Source organism: Trematomus bernacchii, unplaced genomic scaffold (genome assembly GCF_902827165.1).
Source record: "Trematomus bernacchii unplaced genomic scaffold, fTreBer1.1, whole genome shotgun sequence".
Classification (NCBI taxonomy): Eukaryota; Metazoa; Chordata; class Actinopteri; order Perciformes; family Nototheniidae; genus Trematomus; species Trematomus bernacchii.
This window is the reverse complement of record NW_022987641.1, coordinates 2,374,018-2,393,877: the sequence shown is the minus strand read 5'-3', so window position 1 is coordinate 2,393,877 and position 19,860 is coordinate 2,374,018. Positions and strand designations below refer to the sequence as shown.

General features: G+C 40.9%; 1 protein-coding gene across 1 annotated transcript in view; it reads right to left on the bottom strand.

Moving 5' to 3' along the window:
• The window catches only part of LOC117484822 (IQ motif and SEC7 domain-containing protein 3-like), a 110,520-nt gene that overhangs the window by 30,612 nt on the left and 60,048 nt on the right, over positions 1-19,860 (bottom strand). Inside the window, 2 exon segments of the mRNA XM_034133254.1 lie at positions 4,641-4,763; positions 10,632-10,793. Coding sequence (XP_033989145.1) covers positions 4,641-4,763; positions 10,632-10,793 — 285 coding nt within the window.

Genomic DNA, 19,860 nt, shown 5'->3' with positions numbered 1-19,860 from the left:
TCCTCATTGGGCACCTGGACAACTGTGACAGGTGGTTGTTACTCCGGAGGGGAGAACAGTTAGCGTTAACACACAGAGCCGCAGCTGCATGCTAAATTGTCTCCACGTCACAAATTGTGTCTAGAAATGACACGCCCGCTGGCTATTGGGATGGGGGCTGCATTGTGAAAACTAGCAGGTAAGCAAAAAAGAAATGTGAGGCAGCGTGACTCGACTGCTGAGATCATGTGAGAGGAATCAAGATTCAAGAGTCTTTATGTTCAGTAACAGATATCCATTACTACTGGACGGTGGTGCAAAGTAACTTAGTAGATTTACTCAAGTCCTGTACTTAATCTTAGGTTCTTAACTTGAGTATTTGAATGTGTTGCTACTTCTTCTCCAGTACAACTCCGAGGTAAATGGTGTACTTTTACTCCACTACATTTATTTAATACCTTTACTTCACAGATTTGGATGAATGATGTGAAATATAATCAAGTCTTAAATCAGACTTTAGTTCCACCTGGAGTAAATTCACAAGCTACCCTGCAGTATACAAAGTCATTCAAACTAGCTGCACTTTTACCAGCTTTGATAACACGTTAATGATCAATCATTATAAAACATATCATATATATTATTCTGAAATGGACCAAGTACTTTTACTTTTGGTATATTTTGATGCTGATACTTTTGTACTTTTACTTCAGTAACATTTTGATTCCAGGACATTTAGACAGATTATTCTTACACTCTAGTAGAATATCTTAGTACTTTTCCCAACTGCTCTTAGATAACAGTGGGATTTATGTGTGCATTTCCATTTTTATCTGTTTTTGCGATCATGGCTCTCCATTTATTCTGATTAAATCTAGTCATAGCTTGTTTTTCTCTGTGTATTTATTTGTCCGGCATAGCTTAGTGCTCCTGAAAAAACTAAAACAAGCCTGAGCTTGCATCTCACGAATCACAAATCCACCTCTCAGCACGGCTTCAAAACTCGATGTACTGTAGGCATATTTAATGATAAAAAAACCTGTGAATTGCAAAGCTCTGCAAGACAAGTCTGGCTCAGAGTTTATGCTTGAGTGACAGTGTTTCATATCACTTTGTATATCCGTGCAAATATCTACACACCGTGATTTATATTACAGTAGAAAGTAAATGACACGAGAAGGACAAATGAGGGATATTTTGCATAACACACCAGATGATGAATATTCATATCCGACTCTAAAGCAACTGTTTTCCCTCTGCACAACAATGCGTTTGAATATTAGTATCAGTTTGAATTGTTTCATGAATAACACATTTGATGTTTGAAAATGTTAAAGATAACTTTGCATGATAAGAAAGACTCTAACAGCTGCAGTATAATACATTACATTACATTATGGCTTAGTTGAATACTCGATTCTGATTGGCCAATTCAGAACACGTGACACGTTGTTAATCCAGAACAGACAGACCGCTGTCAAGGACTTATTGACCGTTGTTAAGGACGCTTACATCTGCAGAAAGAAGTTCGGTCGATTTAACTGTATACAGTGTATACAGTTTGGCTTTTCAAACTGGGACAAGAAAAACAGCGGAGAAGTAAGGGGGCAGAAACCCTCCTTTTTACGCAACGGTCCAGACATAGACATCAAACGGCAACACATATTCAGTTGCCAGTTACTTTGGCATTAGGGCAGGGGTATCTAGATACTTTCCCAGGTTTGACATAATGAATAGTGCTACTTTTAAAGCAAGCAACGATGTTTTCAAATCTGTAATCAAAAAGCTCCTCAAAAACGCTATCGAAGCAGTTCCTGCCGTTGCTACGTTAGTTCAAACAGTAACAACGGACTATTTTTCTTAGTGGATGCATGTCATTTTAAATAAATAATAGCGTACTATTTTTTAAATCAATAAAAACATTTTCTAAATCTATAAAAGCATTTCAATTAATATTGGGAGTCATATCGTTACTTTGTTGAGAATGTGGCCATGTAATAAGCGCAGATCTAGATCAGCTCCTGATCAGCCTGTCGGGTGTTCTTTTCCCCATAATGACCGCGTCGCTGCACATTATCCCTTACTTACATTACATTGCATTTAGCTGACGCTTTTATCCAAAGCGACTTACAATAAATGCATTCGACCAAGAAGATACAAACTTGAAGAAAACAGAATCATATACGTACATCAGGTTTCATAGAGGCAAAACATTTCAAGTGCTACTCAACTGGCTTTAGATAAGCCAGTCCTTTGTTAGTATATAAGTGCTTTATTAGTATATAAGTGCTTTGTTAGTCATTTTATTGCTCGAAGTGGAGTCGAAAGAGATGAGTTTTTAGTCTGCGCCGGAAGATGTGTAAGCTTTCTGCTGTCCTGATGTCAATGGGGAGCTCATTCCACCATTTTGGAGCCAGGATAGCAAACCAACGTGTTTTTGCTGATGGGAACTTGGGTCTCCCTCGTAGTGTGGGTGCAGCGAGCCGTTTGGCTGATGCAGAGCGGAGTGCATGTGCTGGGGTGTATGGTTTAACCATGTCCTGGATGTAGGAAGGGCCAGATCCATTCACAGCATGGTACGCTAGTACCAGTGTCTTGAAGTGGATTCTAGCAGTTACTGGAAGCCAGTGAAGGGAGCGGAGGAGCGGTGCGGTGTGGGAGAATTTAGGAAGGTTGAAGACCAGACGAGCCGCTGCATTCTGGATGAGCTGCAGAGGTCGGATGGCACATGCAGGTAGACTAGCCAGGAGGGAGTTGCAGTAGTCTAGGCGTGAGATGACGAGAGCCTGGACCAGAAGTTACGTCGCTTTCTGGATCAGGAGGGGACGTATCCTCCTAATGTTGTAAAGAGTGTATCTGCAGCAGCGGGTTGTTGCAGCGATGTTTGCAGTGAAGGACAGTTTGTTATCTAGGGTCACACCCAGATTCCTTGCAGTCTGAGTCGGGGAAACAACAGAGGGGCCGATGTTGATTGTTAGGTCAAGAGTGGGACACTCTTTTCCCGGAAGAAAAAGCAGCTCAGTCTTGTCAAGGTTGAGCTTGAGGTGGTGAGCAGACATCCACTGAGAGATGTCTGCTAGACAAGCAGAGATGCGTGCGACGACCTGGGTTTCTGAACGGGGCAAATACATAATTAATTGGGTGTCGTCAGCGTAGCAATGGTATGAAAAACCATGCGGGCTAATGACCGATCCGAGCGAGTTTGTGTACAGAGAGAAGAGGAGGGGACCAAGGACAGAGCCCTGAGGGACCCCTGTAGTTAATTGACAAGGGTCGGACTCGGACCCTCTCCAAGTTACCCTGTAGGTGCGGTCTTTGAGGTATGAGGTGAGGAGGGAAAGTGCAGAGCCTGAAACTCCAAGTTCTTGGAGAGTGCGAAGGAGGATCTGATGGTTCACCGTGTTGAATGCAGCAGACAGGTCCAAAAGGATGATGACAGAGGAGAGGGAGGCTGCTTTAGCAGTGTGCAGTTCCTCAGAGACAGCAAGGAGAGCAGTTTCTGTGGAGTGACCTGCCTTGAAACCAGACTGGTGCGGATCAAGAAGGTTGTTCGGATGGAGATAACAGGAGAGTTGTTTAAAGACAGCGCGTTCAAGTGTTTTAGACAGGAACGGGAGGAGAGAGACAGGCCTGTAGTTTATAACATCGGACGGGTTGAGAGTGGGTTTCTTTAGGAGAGGGTTTACTCTTGCCTCCTTGAGAGTGTTTGGAAAGTGATCAGAAGTTAGAGAAGTGTTGATGAAATGGGTGAGAAACGGTAGAATATCAGGAGCGATAGTTTGAAGGAGGTTTGAGGGGATAGGGTCCAGAAGACAGGTGGTAGGACGGGCAGAAGTAATGAGGGTAAGAACCTCATTTGGAGAGAGAGGGGAAAAGGAGGTTAGTGTGTGGGTGAACGTTGGGACTGGTGACCCAGTGGTGACTAATGGTGAGTTGGAAAAAGAAGAGCGAATATCATCAACCTTTTTTTCAAAGCAGTTAACAAAGTCGCTTGGAAGAAGGGAGGAGGGGCTCTGGGGGGGTCCAGGAGGGTGGAGAAGATAGAAAATAGTTTTTTGGGATTGGAATAGGAAGAATGGATCTTATCTTGAAAGAAAGTGCTTTTTGCCTGAGAGATCGAAGAAGAGAAAGAGGAGAGGAGAGCTTGATAGGTTAGGAGGTCGTCAGACTGTAACAAGAGAGGATTTTGACACCCAGGCTTAAAACACATGAGTTAGTCATAGCTAAGATAAGCAGAGCTAGCTAGCATGTAGGAGACGTATATTGTGTGAGACGAAGGATGTATTTCACTGAGCAGTTACACACAAAACTAAATTGAACAACAAACCTACAACAACCTGTGTCCTTTTTGAGTGAAAAATCATCATGCTCATGTTTTTTAATCATGTTATTAATAGTCAAATTCAAACAGGATCAAACTATTATTTGTAAGTTGCTATTGACCCTAGTCCCATGGAAGAGTATGGAAGGGAGGGCCTGTCTGTATTTTAAACTTTATATGAAAAATCCGGCAAGAGATTTAGGGAAGTGTTTAAAACAACAAAAAAACACAGTTTAAGAAACCTGTAGAAATGTTAGATAATGTGCTCCCTTAGTAACACCGGTGGTTATAAGAAGAGATAAGGTCAGACTCTCACGGCAGCTTCCACTTTTATAATTACCTGAAGGCCTCGATAAGACGTTCCACTTTCTGGGCTTCTCCCTGGACACGAATATGGGCCTGGAATTTCCTCAGAGCCTCGTCCAGCTCCATGCCTGAGAAGTCCATCTCATCCACCACACAACTGTAAAACACAGGGAGGAAGTGGTTTAGAAATGGAAAGGAAGACACAGAAATAAAATACATAATTATATAACATATTGGTATTGGATGCCCTTTCACCAGCAATATGTGGATGTACACCTGGGATAAAAGCCCACTCTGCTTCCTAGTAACATCTATACAGCCAGTACCACAGCTGCAAAGACACACACACACACTTACACGTACACAATCCTCCAGAGCAGAAAATCCTCCTATTACCAGCTTAATGACTTTAATTAAAATAGCACAAATATTCTGTCCAACGAGTTCGGGGGGATAAATACAAAGTGGGCAATTTTGGGCTAGAATTAGGTCTTCAAGTAAAAGGTGACTTTGGAAAGGAGTTTTTAAAGTTTTCCTTGCTTTGATGTTTTCACTCGAGGTATAAAGTGGAATGATAATCGAACTATGAAATTAAAGCCCTTCTTTTTACGCTGGGTTCGTCTTTCATGTGGTACTTCAAACCTATCCACACTAGTTCAAGATAGTCTACGCCTATGTTCCCATCAGCCCATTGAAAAATGGTCTCTTCTGATCATTTATTTGTTATACTACAGTCAAACACGACACACACACACACACACACACACACACACACACACACACACACACACACACACACACACCACACACACACACACACACACACACACACACACACACACACACACACACACACACACACACACACACACACACACACACACACACACACACACACACACACACACACACACACACACACACACACACACACACACACACACACACACGACTGTGAACAAAGCGAGGTAATGAGGTGAGTACTTGACTGAGACATGCTGCTCTGGCAGAAAACAGTCCGATTGCCGAGTCTACAATACTGCCTGACGCACAAGCCTGCTAACGATGAAAATACCATGAAGTACTATTCCATTTAGTGCTGTGATAGTGCTTAAACTAGTACTACCACTACTAGTAAAGCAAGAGCTATAGCAGTGAAGCAAATCAAATGAAACAACCATTACTGCTTCTCATTGGCCCTATACAGCACAGTCTCTTGAGAGTTTGTGCAATAATCACAACATTTAATCCTTTCATAGAGAACGATTTTAAAAACAATATATTTCAATCGGAAGTATATTTCATGCCTGCACCACGTCTTTTTGTCAGGGCGAGAGCAGGGTCTTGGGAAACTGGAAGCTTTATGGTTTTACTCAATATTAAGCCACAATTAGTTTTTACTTCTTTATCTTAATTGTATTATGTCTGTCTTTTTGCTGTCAGTAAAGACGAGATTCGGGGCTCAGAATACCAGAGTCTGCATTTTTAAATAGTTTTATTTTTTTCTAATTGGTTATTCCTTTTCAACCACACACTGTTATTTAGTCAACAATAAGTCACAATTATCCTTGTTTTTATTTATCTGTTTTATTGTTTTCTTTCTGTCTTTTATTAAATCCGTCCGCCAAGAAGGAAATGATTACTGTTTGTTTAGTTTGATGGTTTGTTTGTCAGCAGGATTACGTAAAAACATGAAGCATGGGCCAAAGATGAAGCTGTTACATTTTGAAGCGGATCAGAATCATTGGGAGAATTACTTTTTACAAATTATTATTTCACTTTCTATTAAAGTCGTATAACCATTACTAGTTGTATATGCACTTGTCTTCTATTACTATTATGAGTACTGCTAATATAGCTGCTGCTACTTGTATATAACTATTCTAACATGATTTATGTAAACCATTTACTATACTGTAATATCTGTGTCACTGCTAATATTCATACTGCCAGGCTTGGAGAGTAATGGATGTAACGAGATTACGTGATCAGGATACAAAAAGAGGTAACTGTATTCGATAACAATTAAGTAAAATGAATAAGTAATCAGATTACTGTTACATTTATTTTTTAAATAGAGATTAGTAGTAGGATTCCAGTGTTACACTACATTTAAAATAAATATCTATTTATCATAGGGAGACGTACTGCATTCATTTTCTTTATGGTTTAAATTTAGGCAACTTTAATGTTTATTTATTTGAAATACATTTATCTTTTAAAGGTCCCATGTCATGGCCATTTCTACTGATCATAATTCCATTGTTGAGGTCGACTAGAATAGATTTACATTGTGCAATTTTCCAAACTCACATTGGTTTCTCATACAGCATCTCTGTATAGTATGTGTATTCACTCTCTGTCCTAAACGGCTTGTTGGAGCTCCTGCCCCCCCCCTCCCTATGAGCCCACTGTGCTCTGATTGGTCAGCTCGCCCACTCTGTTCTGATGAGCCCACTACCGTTACAGCGGAACATCAGTGATTATGTGTTACAATGGCGTTAGCAACCAGAAAATGACACCAGTAATGACAAACAGATGAGAATGCTGCGTGGGGTCTGGGTGCCGTGTTGGCGGGACGTTGCGAGGCTCGCTGCTGCGAGGAGCGGACAGTGTGAGCTGGCTTACTGGTGTGGTTTCCGGGTCGGCAAGACAGCGAGACACAGCGAAACCCATCCCGAAACCAGCCAGAGCACACACACACACCCGCAGCCTGGCTGTGAGTCTGTGTGTGTGCTTACACACAGACTCACAGCCTCGCCGCATCCCGCCGTCTCAGGCTGAGAAATCCGCAGAGCTGCAGCTGAGAAAAGATTGAGTGTGTGTGTGAGGAAGTCCGCAGATTGGTCCATTTGGACCAATCTGCGGACTTAACGTAACGGCTTCACGGACATAACGTAAAGGCTCCGCGGATTGGTCCATGGGGTACTCGTTACCTCACGAGGTTCCCGGAAGAAACAAATGGAAAAAGAAAAATCTCCAACGAGGCGTTCTGGGGCAGCATAGACAGGTCTTTTCTGTGTTAGAGTTTTACTCGCTACAGGGTGTACTTTGAGGGTTTGTGACTCTGCAGACCGTTTACATGCAGAAAAAGCTGCATAACACACAAGGGGACGGGTAATAACCGGAAAAGCATGACATGGGACCTTTAATGCAGTAGGTGGACACCTGATTTATTCAAAATTGTTACTACATTTTTTATATGAATATCTTGTTTCTTATTTTCTAAGGTTACATTGTTACATACACTTAAGTTAAAAACATCTTATTGATATTTATTTACTCTTGTTTTTATTTGCATTGCATGTGATATCGGGGTAATCCAGAAGTAACGGAAAGTAATCAGGATACATTACTTTATATTTTCATACTCAGATTAGATTACTGATTACATTTGTTGACGTGTAACTAGTTATTGTTACGTATTACATTTACTATTACTATTACAAGTAACCCTCCAAACCCTCCAAACTGCATATTTGACTATAGGGCCATCACTATAACAGCTATAAGTACCATATACTTGATGCTATTACTTCTAACACATATCTATCCAGACAATAACTGTATTATTCCTACAAGTGATTGCGTTTAAAGCACATTTCCAACCCATAAAGGGAACGCTGACAGTACAGTGACTGTGACTGGATCTTCCTCCTGATCGCCTCTCTACTGTCGAGCCTCTCTCATCACCCTTTTCATGACTCACTTCCTCCCCCACCACCTCTCTCCCCCCCTTCCTCCCCGGCTGTCACTCCTTGTTTATGTAACGTCAGGCGAGATGCTCTCTAGCCTCAGTACATCAGCCCTCTCCACCTCCCCCCCCTCCCATCTCCTTCCCATACACACTGAAACATACCAACACAGGCAAACTAACATGCACATATACTGTTATCATACACACACTTTGTTGATCTGTATGCAGTACCTGGCAGGGGAATAGACACATCTGTCAGCAGAGCAAGGCTTAAAATGTGCATTTACAAAGCTGGGTTGGCAGGTAAACACACACACACACACACACACACACACACACACACACACACACACACACACACACACACACACACACACACACACACACACACACACACACACACACACACACACACACACACACACACACACACACACACACACACACACACACACACACACACACACACACACACAGCAAATACAAATAAACAGCAGGCCAGATGGAACCATATTTTAAGCAACAAATGAGCAGATGACAGTCTGGAAACAGATCACATTTTTCTCGCTAAACAAGTACACTAGATTATCAGCAAATGAGTCCTCGGGGTGCCTCGTTTCCTGGAACCCAAATCTATAAGCACAATTTGGCTTAATTGACTTTAGACGTTTTAACTACTGTTGTTTATGCTCGGAGAAATGTGAAGAGAATGAGGCACCGTTTGCTTTATAGGGAGAGGAGGAAAACAGGAATAAAGACACACATGCATTCACAAACAGGAGGCACACACACACTCACACACATTCAGGCTCAGTGAATCAACATGAGTGATTTTCACATTAGAATGCGATCCCTCACCGGCCCTCCTGTGACTACACTTTATCGAAAGTGCTCTCACATACTTTGCACTCTCCTGTCATGTTCCCCTCCAACATCACTTCCACTCACAGTGTGGCAGTATGTCTGCACCGTAGGAAAATAGGGAAAAATATACATCTATGTATCCCAACGTCACCTCACTGCAGCATATCAGATCTGCAAATTTGAGTATGAAGCCTTAAAAGCATAATCCTGTTAATACATTGTATTTGGGGCCATGATGGCGTCCATTTAAGCAAATCTGGATATTAGATGATGGCAGCCCGAGGTGAGCAACTGTGCAGAGTGCTGTGTCGTGTATGTCTGACCTTGCAAAGACTAAAAGTGTGTTCTTCCCGGTTTTGATAACTTGGACAAAATGAAGGATAAAAGATCCGAGGTACCTCCTCCGGGTTGATATGCAAATTTAGAAGTAATTGGTGAATCAGAGACAATCGCTGAGATAAAGTAAGGAAGATGAAACAGAAGAAAACATCTCTGCAGCTTCAAAGCAAATAAAGTCAACGAGGTTAATGACCCGGAAGGAAACATACTGGGTGAAGTGAGTCATATATGTACATGTGTGCAGAGTCTCCATATTTATTTGATGAGTCATACATAAGAAGCAGCTATACCCCCAGTGGGCATAGAAGCTTTGTTAAGCCTGATAAAATAACTTGTTATCAGGGTTTACATTTAAAATAAATAGTATCGGTTGTGTTTTGGGGGTCATATTATCCAGCGTTTGCCAGAAATTGACTAAAAGTCATGTTATCTTAAATATGTAAGAAGGCAAGCTTTGTCCTCATCTCCAAATAGAGGATATAATTCGATCTACGTTGGGGGTTTGGATCTAATTTAAAGATAACACAAGAACAAAATATTCCTCTATTCTGATGAGATGCATGATGAAATCTCCAAAACACATTTTACATGATCAGATGACAGCTAAATTGTTTGTTACTTCCTGTCTGATAAAATAATGCAAACACAATAGCAAATGCATTTTTGATACCAATGTGATAAAAGAAGCAGCAAAACTAAGAAGGGCAGTAAAGGTTTTTATTTTATTTTTGTCTTATCAGCTTGTTCTCTTCCTCCTACAGTTCTGACTCGACTTACAATCTGAAGCGTTAGATGAGGGATCATTTGTTGGAGCGTGACACTCCAATTTCAGTTTGTATTGTGTTTGTTTACTAGGGTGAAAAATGTAATCAAAAGTCAACGTCTGCAAAAATAACAGCTCTGAAAAGCGGATACTGATTTTGTTGTATTCCTTTTTCATTCAGGGAATCATCTGACCCTGAGATAAAGTTGAAAAATGAATACATCCTATGCACATCTATGCCTGATGTATACTGGATACTAGTGTGTTGTTACTAGGGCTTAGTAGGAGAATCACCTGTTTGAAGAGCAGGTTTATCTTAGTTTAGTTTATCTTAAAACATGGAAATAATGTGTGCCACTCACTCTAGGACATCTCTGTTGAAAGGCTTCTTGCTGTTTCCGAGGAATTCTCCTATCATCTGCCGGCTCAAGCCCTTCCTCTGCAGCAGGAAGTGGGCGACGCCGATGGGTGTGTCTGGGATGAAGCCTCGAGAGATCAGGAACTGAAGACCTTTGTCAGGGTTTCTGAAACAAAAGAAGACAAGAGAATAAGGAAAGGGACTGAATGAGTAAGAGGGAATCTTGCCAGTGATGTAGCAGCGTTTTAAAACTGCACAAAAGCAAATTACCGTCATTAGCATTGGTGGTAGAAGTGTAACTGTATAGAAAGATTTAGGATTTAACTAAACCACACTCAGCAGCAGTAACACAACCACACCAACACGATATAAATATGCACCCTTTTTTGGTTCACTATTTATTATTAGAATGATTGCTGTGAGGACAATAGGTACGTTTGATAATACATTTCATTTCATTTTTATTTGTTCCGTTCATGGTATGCACAACTTAATGTATAACAATTATTTACAAAACATGTCTCTATAAACACACCATACCCGGAAAGGAGCAGGGAGAAGAAAATAATATATTACCTGCCCCTTTCTAAAAATAAAATAAATACAAATAGATGGTCCTTCATATTTTCTTATTCACAGCCAATCATAACAGTATCGTAGGAAAATAAGAGAAACACAAAAACTTACAAAAAAAAAAACTTAGTTCCCACTTGACAGTTAACGGAAAGAAACAAAACAAAAAAACAACAACACCAAAACATCACATGTACAAGGAAAAGTTCAACACCCTCACCTGAGTCCTACTGGAGTAGAAGGGGAAAACCGGTGCATAATAATAATAATAATAATAAATCATAATTGAAACTGACTCATTGTCATAATGAGGTTCTCAAAAGCTGTATGTTGGGCGCTAACTGTTCTGCACACCTGCATGGGGCTGGTGGAGACTGCTAAATGTGATAAAACACAGAAAGCAGAATCTCGTCAGTATTCATTCACCTGCAGAATTCATTACCAACCACCAAACAGCTCCACACTAAATTCACTGAATGGCTGATCTGGGATCCAGCTTTAAATCCCTGCCTTTATGCATAGAGGTGCTCCTAATTCGAATTAACTGGAAAGAAACAGGTCCATGATTACCTTAAGTCTAAGTTCTATTTTTCATTCATTTAAACACAAATTATTCACTGTGATGAATTTTATTTTGTTAAGCCTCTCTAAGTTGTCACAACATTACCACTGAATCACAACTTTTTGTTACTAATCAATATTACCTCTTCTGCTGATTTAAATATTTTTTCTTCAATGGATATCCTGTGTAACACTATATTTGAAAATTCAGGAATTGTCACTTGCTGCCACATTTGATGCAAATGTATAATCCTATAACCCTCCTTTCGTGTTTGTTTCTCCCCCTATACTTTGGTGTTCCGGTCAAATTTAACATCAACACAAAAAACATTAACCAAAACCAAATCACCCTATTGAAAGAATAGATACTGAAAATGTATTCCAAAGTACCAAATGGTTGTCTATTTGGGGGTGTGTCCTATCTGATGGAGGAACATAATCTAGGGTAACCCATTCATTTCCTATGGTAGTAATTTTTTACCGGGAACACAATAGGTGTAACAAAGTTGACTAATCCACATTGCTGATCAGCAACTTTATAATGTTCAAATGCCTACTGTGGAGGATATCATAAGACCTTGAAGCAATCAATGTGAAACACTATATTTATGACTGATGTAAGTAGTAAAATTGATAGATTTGACCCGAACACAACAGGAGGGTTAATAATAATAGATCACTTTTGAAAGAGAAATTCTCTAATATACTTTCGGGTGGGACTGTTTACCTACATGAATAGTGAGGGAATTCTTGTCAGCTGACTGAACAACAAGTTACTTACATATGAACAAGGGAGTGATATCCTAACTATTAATAACCCCATTAGACACAGAGGGTGGATGCTCTAGGGGGGCTGCATCACTGCCACAGCCCTCTGCAGTCTCTATACAGTGTTTAAACCTCAGCTTTTACATAACACAAGTGTGCAGCTAATGGGTTTATACCACGAGGGTGGGACGGAGGGGAGGGGAGAGGGGATAAAGGGCAGGATGGAAGGAGGAGGCTGGAAGAGGACCAGACAGAGCAGATGTGAGGCAAGGTGAGTGTGAGGAGGATGGAGAGGCTGGAGCGCCTGGAAGCATCTGCTGTGACAGCCCCCAGCATGCTCTCTGCTGCTGGCTCACCCTCAGCTGAAGGTGATGTCTCGCCAAATGAATCTGGCAGAAATCACACATTTGATGTTTGTCCAACAACAGATGGATCGCACATGGTGATTATTATTCGCACTATCAAGTGGATCAGGGAATGAAGACAGGGGAAGGATAGGGAGGGAATGATGCAGGATGTCAGTGTTGGGGGGTTACACGCTACAAAGTAACGCGCTACGGTAATCAGATTACATTTGTCGGTCACGCAGTAATGTAATCCAGGTGATGTTACAGAGTAGTCCTAAAGTAATGTAACTAGTGTAATTAATGACTTTAAGCAGTGAGTAATTTAGTAAAGTAAGGTATTACTTATTTTTTCTTAAGTAACTAGTAAAGTGTAATTCATTACTTTTTTTCAGTAACTACCCCAACCCTGCAGGGGAGATGCTTATATAATGAAGTTGTATCCATTTATTTCCCTGTGTTTATGTTAATTATTGTTTTAAATGTTGTATTGATTAAATATAGTGACATCACATAATACATGTAGGTGTGGTTTTGCCCCTTTAATTTAGGACGGATGTTCACTATGAGTGGAAGGGAAAACAATTTTCAACTGCATTGTGAACTTCGCATGATAAAAACTAGCTGTATGGCTTTGAATCTTTTGTTTAAAAGTCTTAAGTTTTCATCAATATTCTTTGATGATTTCATAACAAGATGGATAGATACAGATGAGGGGTGCACAAAGAGACTGTCCTTATCAGACAATCACAAGCTTGTTTTAATGTTAAAGGCTGGACTCTTGGTACAGCTTACACTATTATTATCAGGGGAACTTAATCAAGTGGTTGAGTATAAGCTGTTAAGGTGGCAAAGCAGAAAACAATCATACTGTATGAATTGTTCGTCAATGTCATACAAGTAATTTTTTAGGATAAATTACCTTAATATTGTGAGGACAACATGATGTGACACAAATAACAGAGTAGTGAAAGCAACAGAATCCAGATGTCGGGCTAAAAGGACATCTGGGTCCAGGGTCCAGATAAACGGCCCCATGCCTATACATCATTCTCCCTGACATGCACATCTCCCTCTTTATTGCACACACACTTTTTATTTTGTATCTTGGACTCCATCACATACTTCCCGCTACACCTTTATATCCTCTTTTACTGGCCCTGTATTTCAGATCTATGTGGGTTGTGCACAGTGGCCATATCTCACAGCTGTGTTTCATAGCCTTTACAAGCCCAACTGCCAGCGCTGCATGTTGCCTGTTTTTCCAAATGCGTGCACATTTCTGTTTCATTACTAACCAGTGATAGATTGATGGCTGGTTAGCGTGCCCTGTGCATTTCTCTGAGCGGTAACACGATTGTGTGGTGTGAATGTAAACGCTTGAAAACCCTGAATCATTGAACTGCTGTAGAATTGCTGTTGCAAGCAAGAATATAATGATATGCCTTTCCTCTCCTCGATTATGTAAGCAACCTTGTCAAATGTATTCCCAGAGCCCTGCATGAACCCCTGCATTAACACTTCATGTGCTAAATGTGTTATTTAGCAATGTTTAAATGATTTTCAACAGGATGTGGTTAAAACGCTTTCAGTAAGTTTCATCTAAAAGGGAAAATTGCTCCAATAACCTTGTGTCATACATTTGAACTGACAATATTTCAGTCCATTTGGTTAAATGTACAATGATACAGAGGTTCTACTTAATTATTAAAGGGGACCTATCATGCAAAATGCACTTTGGTACGTCTTTTATACATGAATATGTGTCCCCGGTGTTCCAGGGAACTCACCAAGTGTCAGAAAACACAACCCTCTCTATTTTCCTCCATACCCAAATCTCTAAAAAAGGGGCTGCAACGGATCTGATAAAAACTGATCCAGATTTGAACACTTTCCTGACGTCAGGACGGTGGCGCTACGGCTATTGGGCCAACTCCACCAGTCAGGAGGAGACAACCACGGCCATTGCCGTTCGAAAGCGCTGGAGACGCTGTAGTACATATGCCAGGCCTCTAGATGGTGCTGTTGCTCACAGAATCAACCCTTGCAAAAACAGAGCTATAAATTGTCAAATTGAGCGAAATGAGGCATGGCTAAAATGCATGATCTGTTTGGTATTTTGAAAAAAAAAAAGTAGAAAGATGCCTTATATAGGTATGGTCCTACACTATATTATTCAAATATAGCATGATAGGTCCACTTTAAGTATAATTACTTAAATGTGCCTGTAGAAAATGGCTTATGCCACAAAATCATATATGATATGTGACCTGCTCTATCGAAATCAGTCGCATTGACCCGAAGACACATTTTGAGTTGTATACACTGTTGGAAAGAGGAGATTACTAGCTTTCTAATGATATCAAGATTGTTTTTGTACTCCAAATATTAAGCAAAATATGTCACATTATATAATGACTGTCACCGAGTCATCATTTTGAGAAAAAGGCCTTTAAAGTTTCCTCTTCTCTGGAATCCATCGATCTGCTTGATTATTAGCGGAGCAAATGATCAAAATAGTCCGGAGGGAAAATATTTCCGTTTGGATTACTGGTCTGGGGGAAGCTCGCGAGTGTGTGTGTATGTATGTGTGTGTGTGTGTTTGTGTATTTTTGCGTTTGTGTATATTGTGTTTGTTTCCCGGGGAAAACACTCACGAGAAACACCGGCTGTTGTTATGCTTGCTGTGACGTTAAATGACTCCGTTCTCCGCTTGTAAATATGCCGTTACAAGCTTCATAGTTGTATTTATCATCTAAATTTGCCGAAACAAGTTTAATATTCTGAAAGCCAAGACTTTGTTTAATTGAAATCAGATGAAAACAAACTGTAACGGACCCTGCCGTGTTATCTATGATTACTATACCTTACATTCATAATTTCAGCCGGAGGGAGGGGGAGCTGCGCTACGGAAGAGCAGATTGCGAGCGAGAGGTGCCTGTCATCTTCCCTTCACAAGCTTCACAAATGTATTTATCGTGTGATTTTGGAAATAAAAGTTTCATATTCTGAAAGCCAAGACTTTGTTTATTTAAAATCAAACAAAACACCCGAACCCCGAAAAAATAGTTTTTTATAGTTCAAATCCACGTTTATTTTGAAATGAGCCGTTGCGACATCCGACTGATTTCGATAGAGCGGGTCACATATAGACAAGATAGTCAGATGAGATTCAGTTAACATCACCCATCTAATACAAGAGAAACTGCCGAACCACATAAATAAACAATGAAGCACTGCACTCTTGGAAAGAGTATAATGTTGGAGAAGTTTAATTTAATCTGGCCTTGTACGATTAATTGCAACACAAGCAGCGACCCAATGCAGAACGCCATTGTTGTTGTTGTGAGCGGCGTTGGGGAGATGTAAACGAGAGACGTAAACGATGATATAATTTCCGGGCCAACAACCGGGCTGAGTATGCTAAACTAGTGAGAGAATCGCTGGCAACTACAACAAAATGAACATATTTGACCGTGATTTAATTGTAATACACGTTTAAAGATTATGCCGAAGTAACAACATACTGATACCGGTTAGTAAAAACCATGAATTAATGCTTTGACAAGTCTGCAGACAGACGGCAGGCGAAGACCCTTTTAAAATGCGTGTTTTCTGAATGGAGATCGGCTAAGCTAACGTTGTATATGCTCCGACCGTCCACACTCACAACAACAGCCTATACAGACATAAATAAACCAGCGACTGTATTCACCATGACACAGACAGTCTGTGGTTTGTACATGTTTAACTTTTGTCTAGTTTCTGAACAGATATGAGGAGCTCTGAGCTCTGAGGGCTAATAGCTAACGGCTGATGTTGGTTTTGTGTTTCGCATTGAAGATGACGTCACAGCTCCACCTACACTGCGTTACTATAGATACAGTTCCTAAACTGTAATGGAAACGCAGCATAAAGTGAGCCTGGCCTAACGAGGCCTAGCCATACCGTACTAAGCCGAGCGAGACCCTGCAGTGGAAAAGCGTCATTAGAGTGGTAAGAGCTGGAATCATAGGCTATCGATAGCTTGAGCCATTTCACCATTTATCCTGCACTTGATAACTATTTCAACTGTTCATCCATTACTGTAAGATAACTTTGGAATATTTGTTGTTTTGTTTCTTTTTCTTTTGTTCCTTAGAGTATTCTGTATATTTAAATGTGGTGTTAAAGGTAGGGTAGGTAAGTTTGAGAAACCGGCTCGAGATCGCTAGAATTTGAAAATACACAACCGGAGAAAATCTGCCACTTCCTTATAGAGCCCCTCCTCCAACACACACGAACGCGCACATGACCAATGAGGGCACGAGATAAGTTTGTGCACAGATGGAAGGCTGACAGGCAGGTAGGCCATCCAGTTATTTTAGCCGGGCCGGCTAAAATGATTGGTCGTACTTTTTACAGTATTACGGCTTCCACAGATGACATTTTTTTATGGATTTTTTGTCAAAGCACTTAAAATATTCATTGCTATCGGGATGTTAAGAGCATTCCATGGAATGTAACAAAAAGTGTATCTCGAGCCGGTTTCTCAAACTTACCTACCCCACCTTTAATACTTGTATTTATTCTTTTGTTAAACAGATTTTTTTTAATCGCTATATTTTTTGCCTTATTTTCTTATGTTGTGTGGTTTGCACCACAATACACCAGAGCAAATTAATTGTATGTGTAAACATACCTGGCAATAAACCTGATCCTGGTTCTGATCCTGAGATGTTGCAGCTTTCTGTTCATTAGCTTTAGCGTTATGTCTTTTGCTTGCTAACACTCAATCACAACACATACCAGCTGCATTAGAAAAATAATAAATGCTTTCTCTGTTGGCCATCTGGAGTTCAGAGTAAGTAATTATGTGTCTGGTAATTTAGCACCAAGGGCAGAATGTTAATACACGCAAGGTTTGTGCACAAACAAACAAGCTCAAACCTGAACTCTCCTCCTGGCGTCAGGTTGTCCCTCTGCAGGAGTTTGGCAGGCTTCTCTGATCTTCTGCGTTAATTAGCCTTCCCTCATGTATTCAGATTCCTCTCTTCACACTCGCCCCATCCCCTATACATTTAGGCGCCGTTTACACGAGGAGAAAACTGCTTGTATCTGCATAGTTTCGCGTGCGTATAGCCCTATTATTTACACGAGGCCGATAGAAACTGACCCCACAAACGATAACGGGTCCCAAGGTGGATAGATTTGCAAACGAAACGCTCTGGGGGGTCAACCGAGTCCGTGTAATCACCTCTATACGAATATTTCCTGAAAAAATAGCGATAGCCCCTCCTCTCCCCACCTCTCCTGCTCACTGCTGTAGCAACTATCAAAAATAGCTGTGTTAATTAAACGCACAAGGGGTTCTTGAATGAAATAATATTATAAAAGGCAAACCAGAATTGTTAACGCCCAATATACTCCTTAAACAAAATAAACAGAGTCAGATTTCATGCATTGATCCATTATATTGACAAAGGAGGATCTCACCCGGTGTTTGTAGAGAATATCTCTCTTTCTGAGCCGTCCTCTCCACAGAGACGCAATATCCACAGATTCGGTTTCTTTCAGTTAACTTCCCCGTTGCATTTATCCATATGCTGAGGAAATTACTATATCCCGCTGAATACCAGCAATCGCCACACACACTTCCTCCTGTCAGTAGCTACTGCTAGTGCTACTGCTACTGACCATGCTACAGATATTAGTGCAAAATCTACAGCTCCTCTACCACAACCATCAGCAACAAGTGGACATGGAGAATTACATGAACTACATGTTGCTAAATCCACAGCGGAGCATAAACAGAAGGGTAGCCATGGCAACATTGTTGCGGGGCTGCTCGGGCTGCTCTTCTTCGTTGCTTTTGGTGTATTTTGGCGGAAGTTACAGCGCCACTTACAGTCCGGCATATGTACTACAGCGTTTCCAGCGGCCTCGTTTGAACAGACACGTTAAATGAAACAAATGCATGTGAACGGAAGACTTTTTTGAATACGCATACTGTGCATAAACGCAAACGGTCCCGTGTGAGCGGGGCCTTATATGCCCCCTTTTATTTAATTCATGAACCTGAAAGTGCACCATTTCCATGCATGATGGAGAGCCATTCAGAATCCACCCTGAGCTGCTCTGATGTCAATGCTTTCACAACACGTCTTCTATGTCTAACCAAGTCATATTTAATGGGAAAGCCATGCATACAAAAAGAGTAATGTGGCATCATGTCACCCATCCTCACATTCTCCCCCCCCCCAGCTCCCTTGTGTGGTGGCAGTGTCCTTGACACACTCTCTCCTCACATAATGGAGTCATTGTTATTCCACACACTCAAGGTGGGAACTTTATTAAGTAGTCTCTCTCTCAACTTTCCCCCCTTTTCTGTCTCTTTCAGTTCCTGTCTCTTGCTTTTGCACGCCATTTCTAGCACTGAATCTTTTTTTTCGATGCGGGCCAGTGCAAACTCCAAGAGTTGTTCCTTTCTTTAGTTCACTCTCTCCTCTACCTTTTTTACTCCACCTGCTCAGGTGCTGCATAGACCACCTGCTGCAAGACAGATACTTTGGGAACTAACTGTCTGCATATGTGTGAGCTTTTTTGTCTGCATGATCAAACACCCACGTTTTAGCCTTCAGCAAAATGCCCTGTTTAAGATGCAAAGGATACACCAGTGCAGGTATTAGAGGGAGGATATGAACTGGTGGAACTAATAAGCCCCAAGCTCGATTGCCCACTCTTCCTTTTCTTTTGCTATCTCTTTGAAATGTCTCCTTTCCCATGTAGCCAATTTATAAAAAGTCAGCTTATCGTTCAAGGTGTTTGATCAGGGGAATGAGAAGAGGGGATTGCAAATAGATAGAAAAGGCTGTGTCATTTTCTGAAAACTCTAGTCTTTCATTAAACAGTCATTTACAAATATGTACTGTCCCTGATTCCACTCTAAGAATATGTCCTAAAAAACTCAAATCAAATCTGAACAAACAGATACATGATACAGTCAGA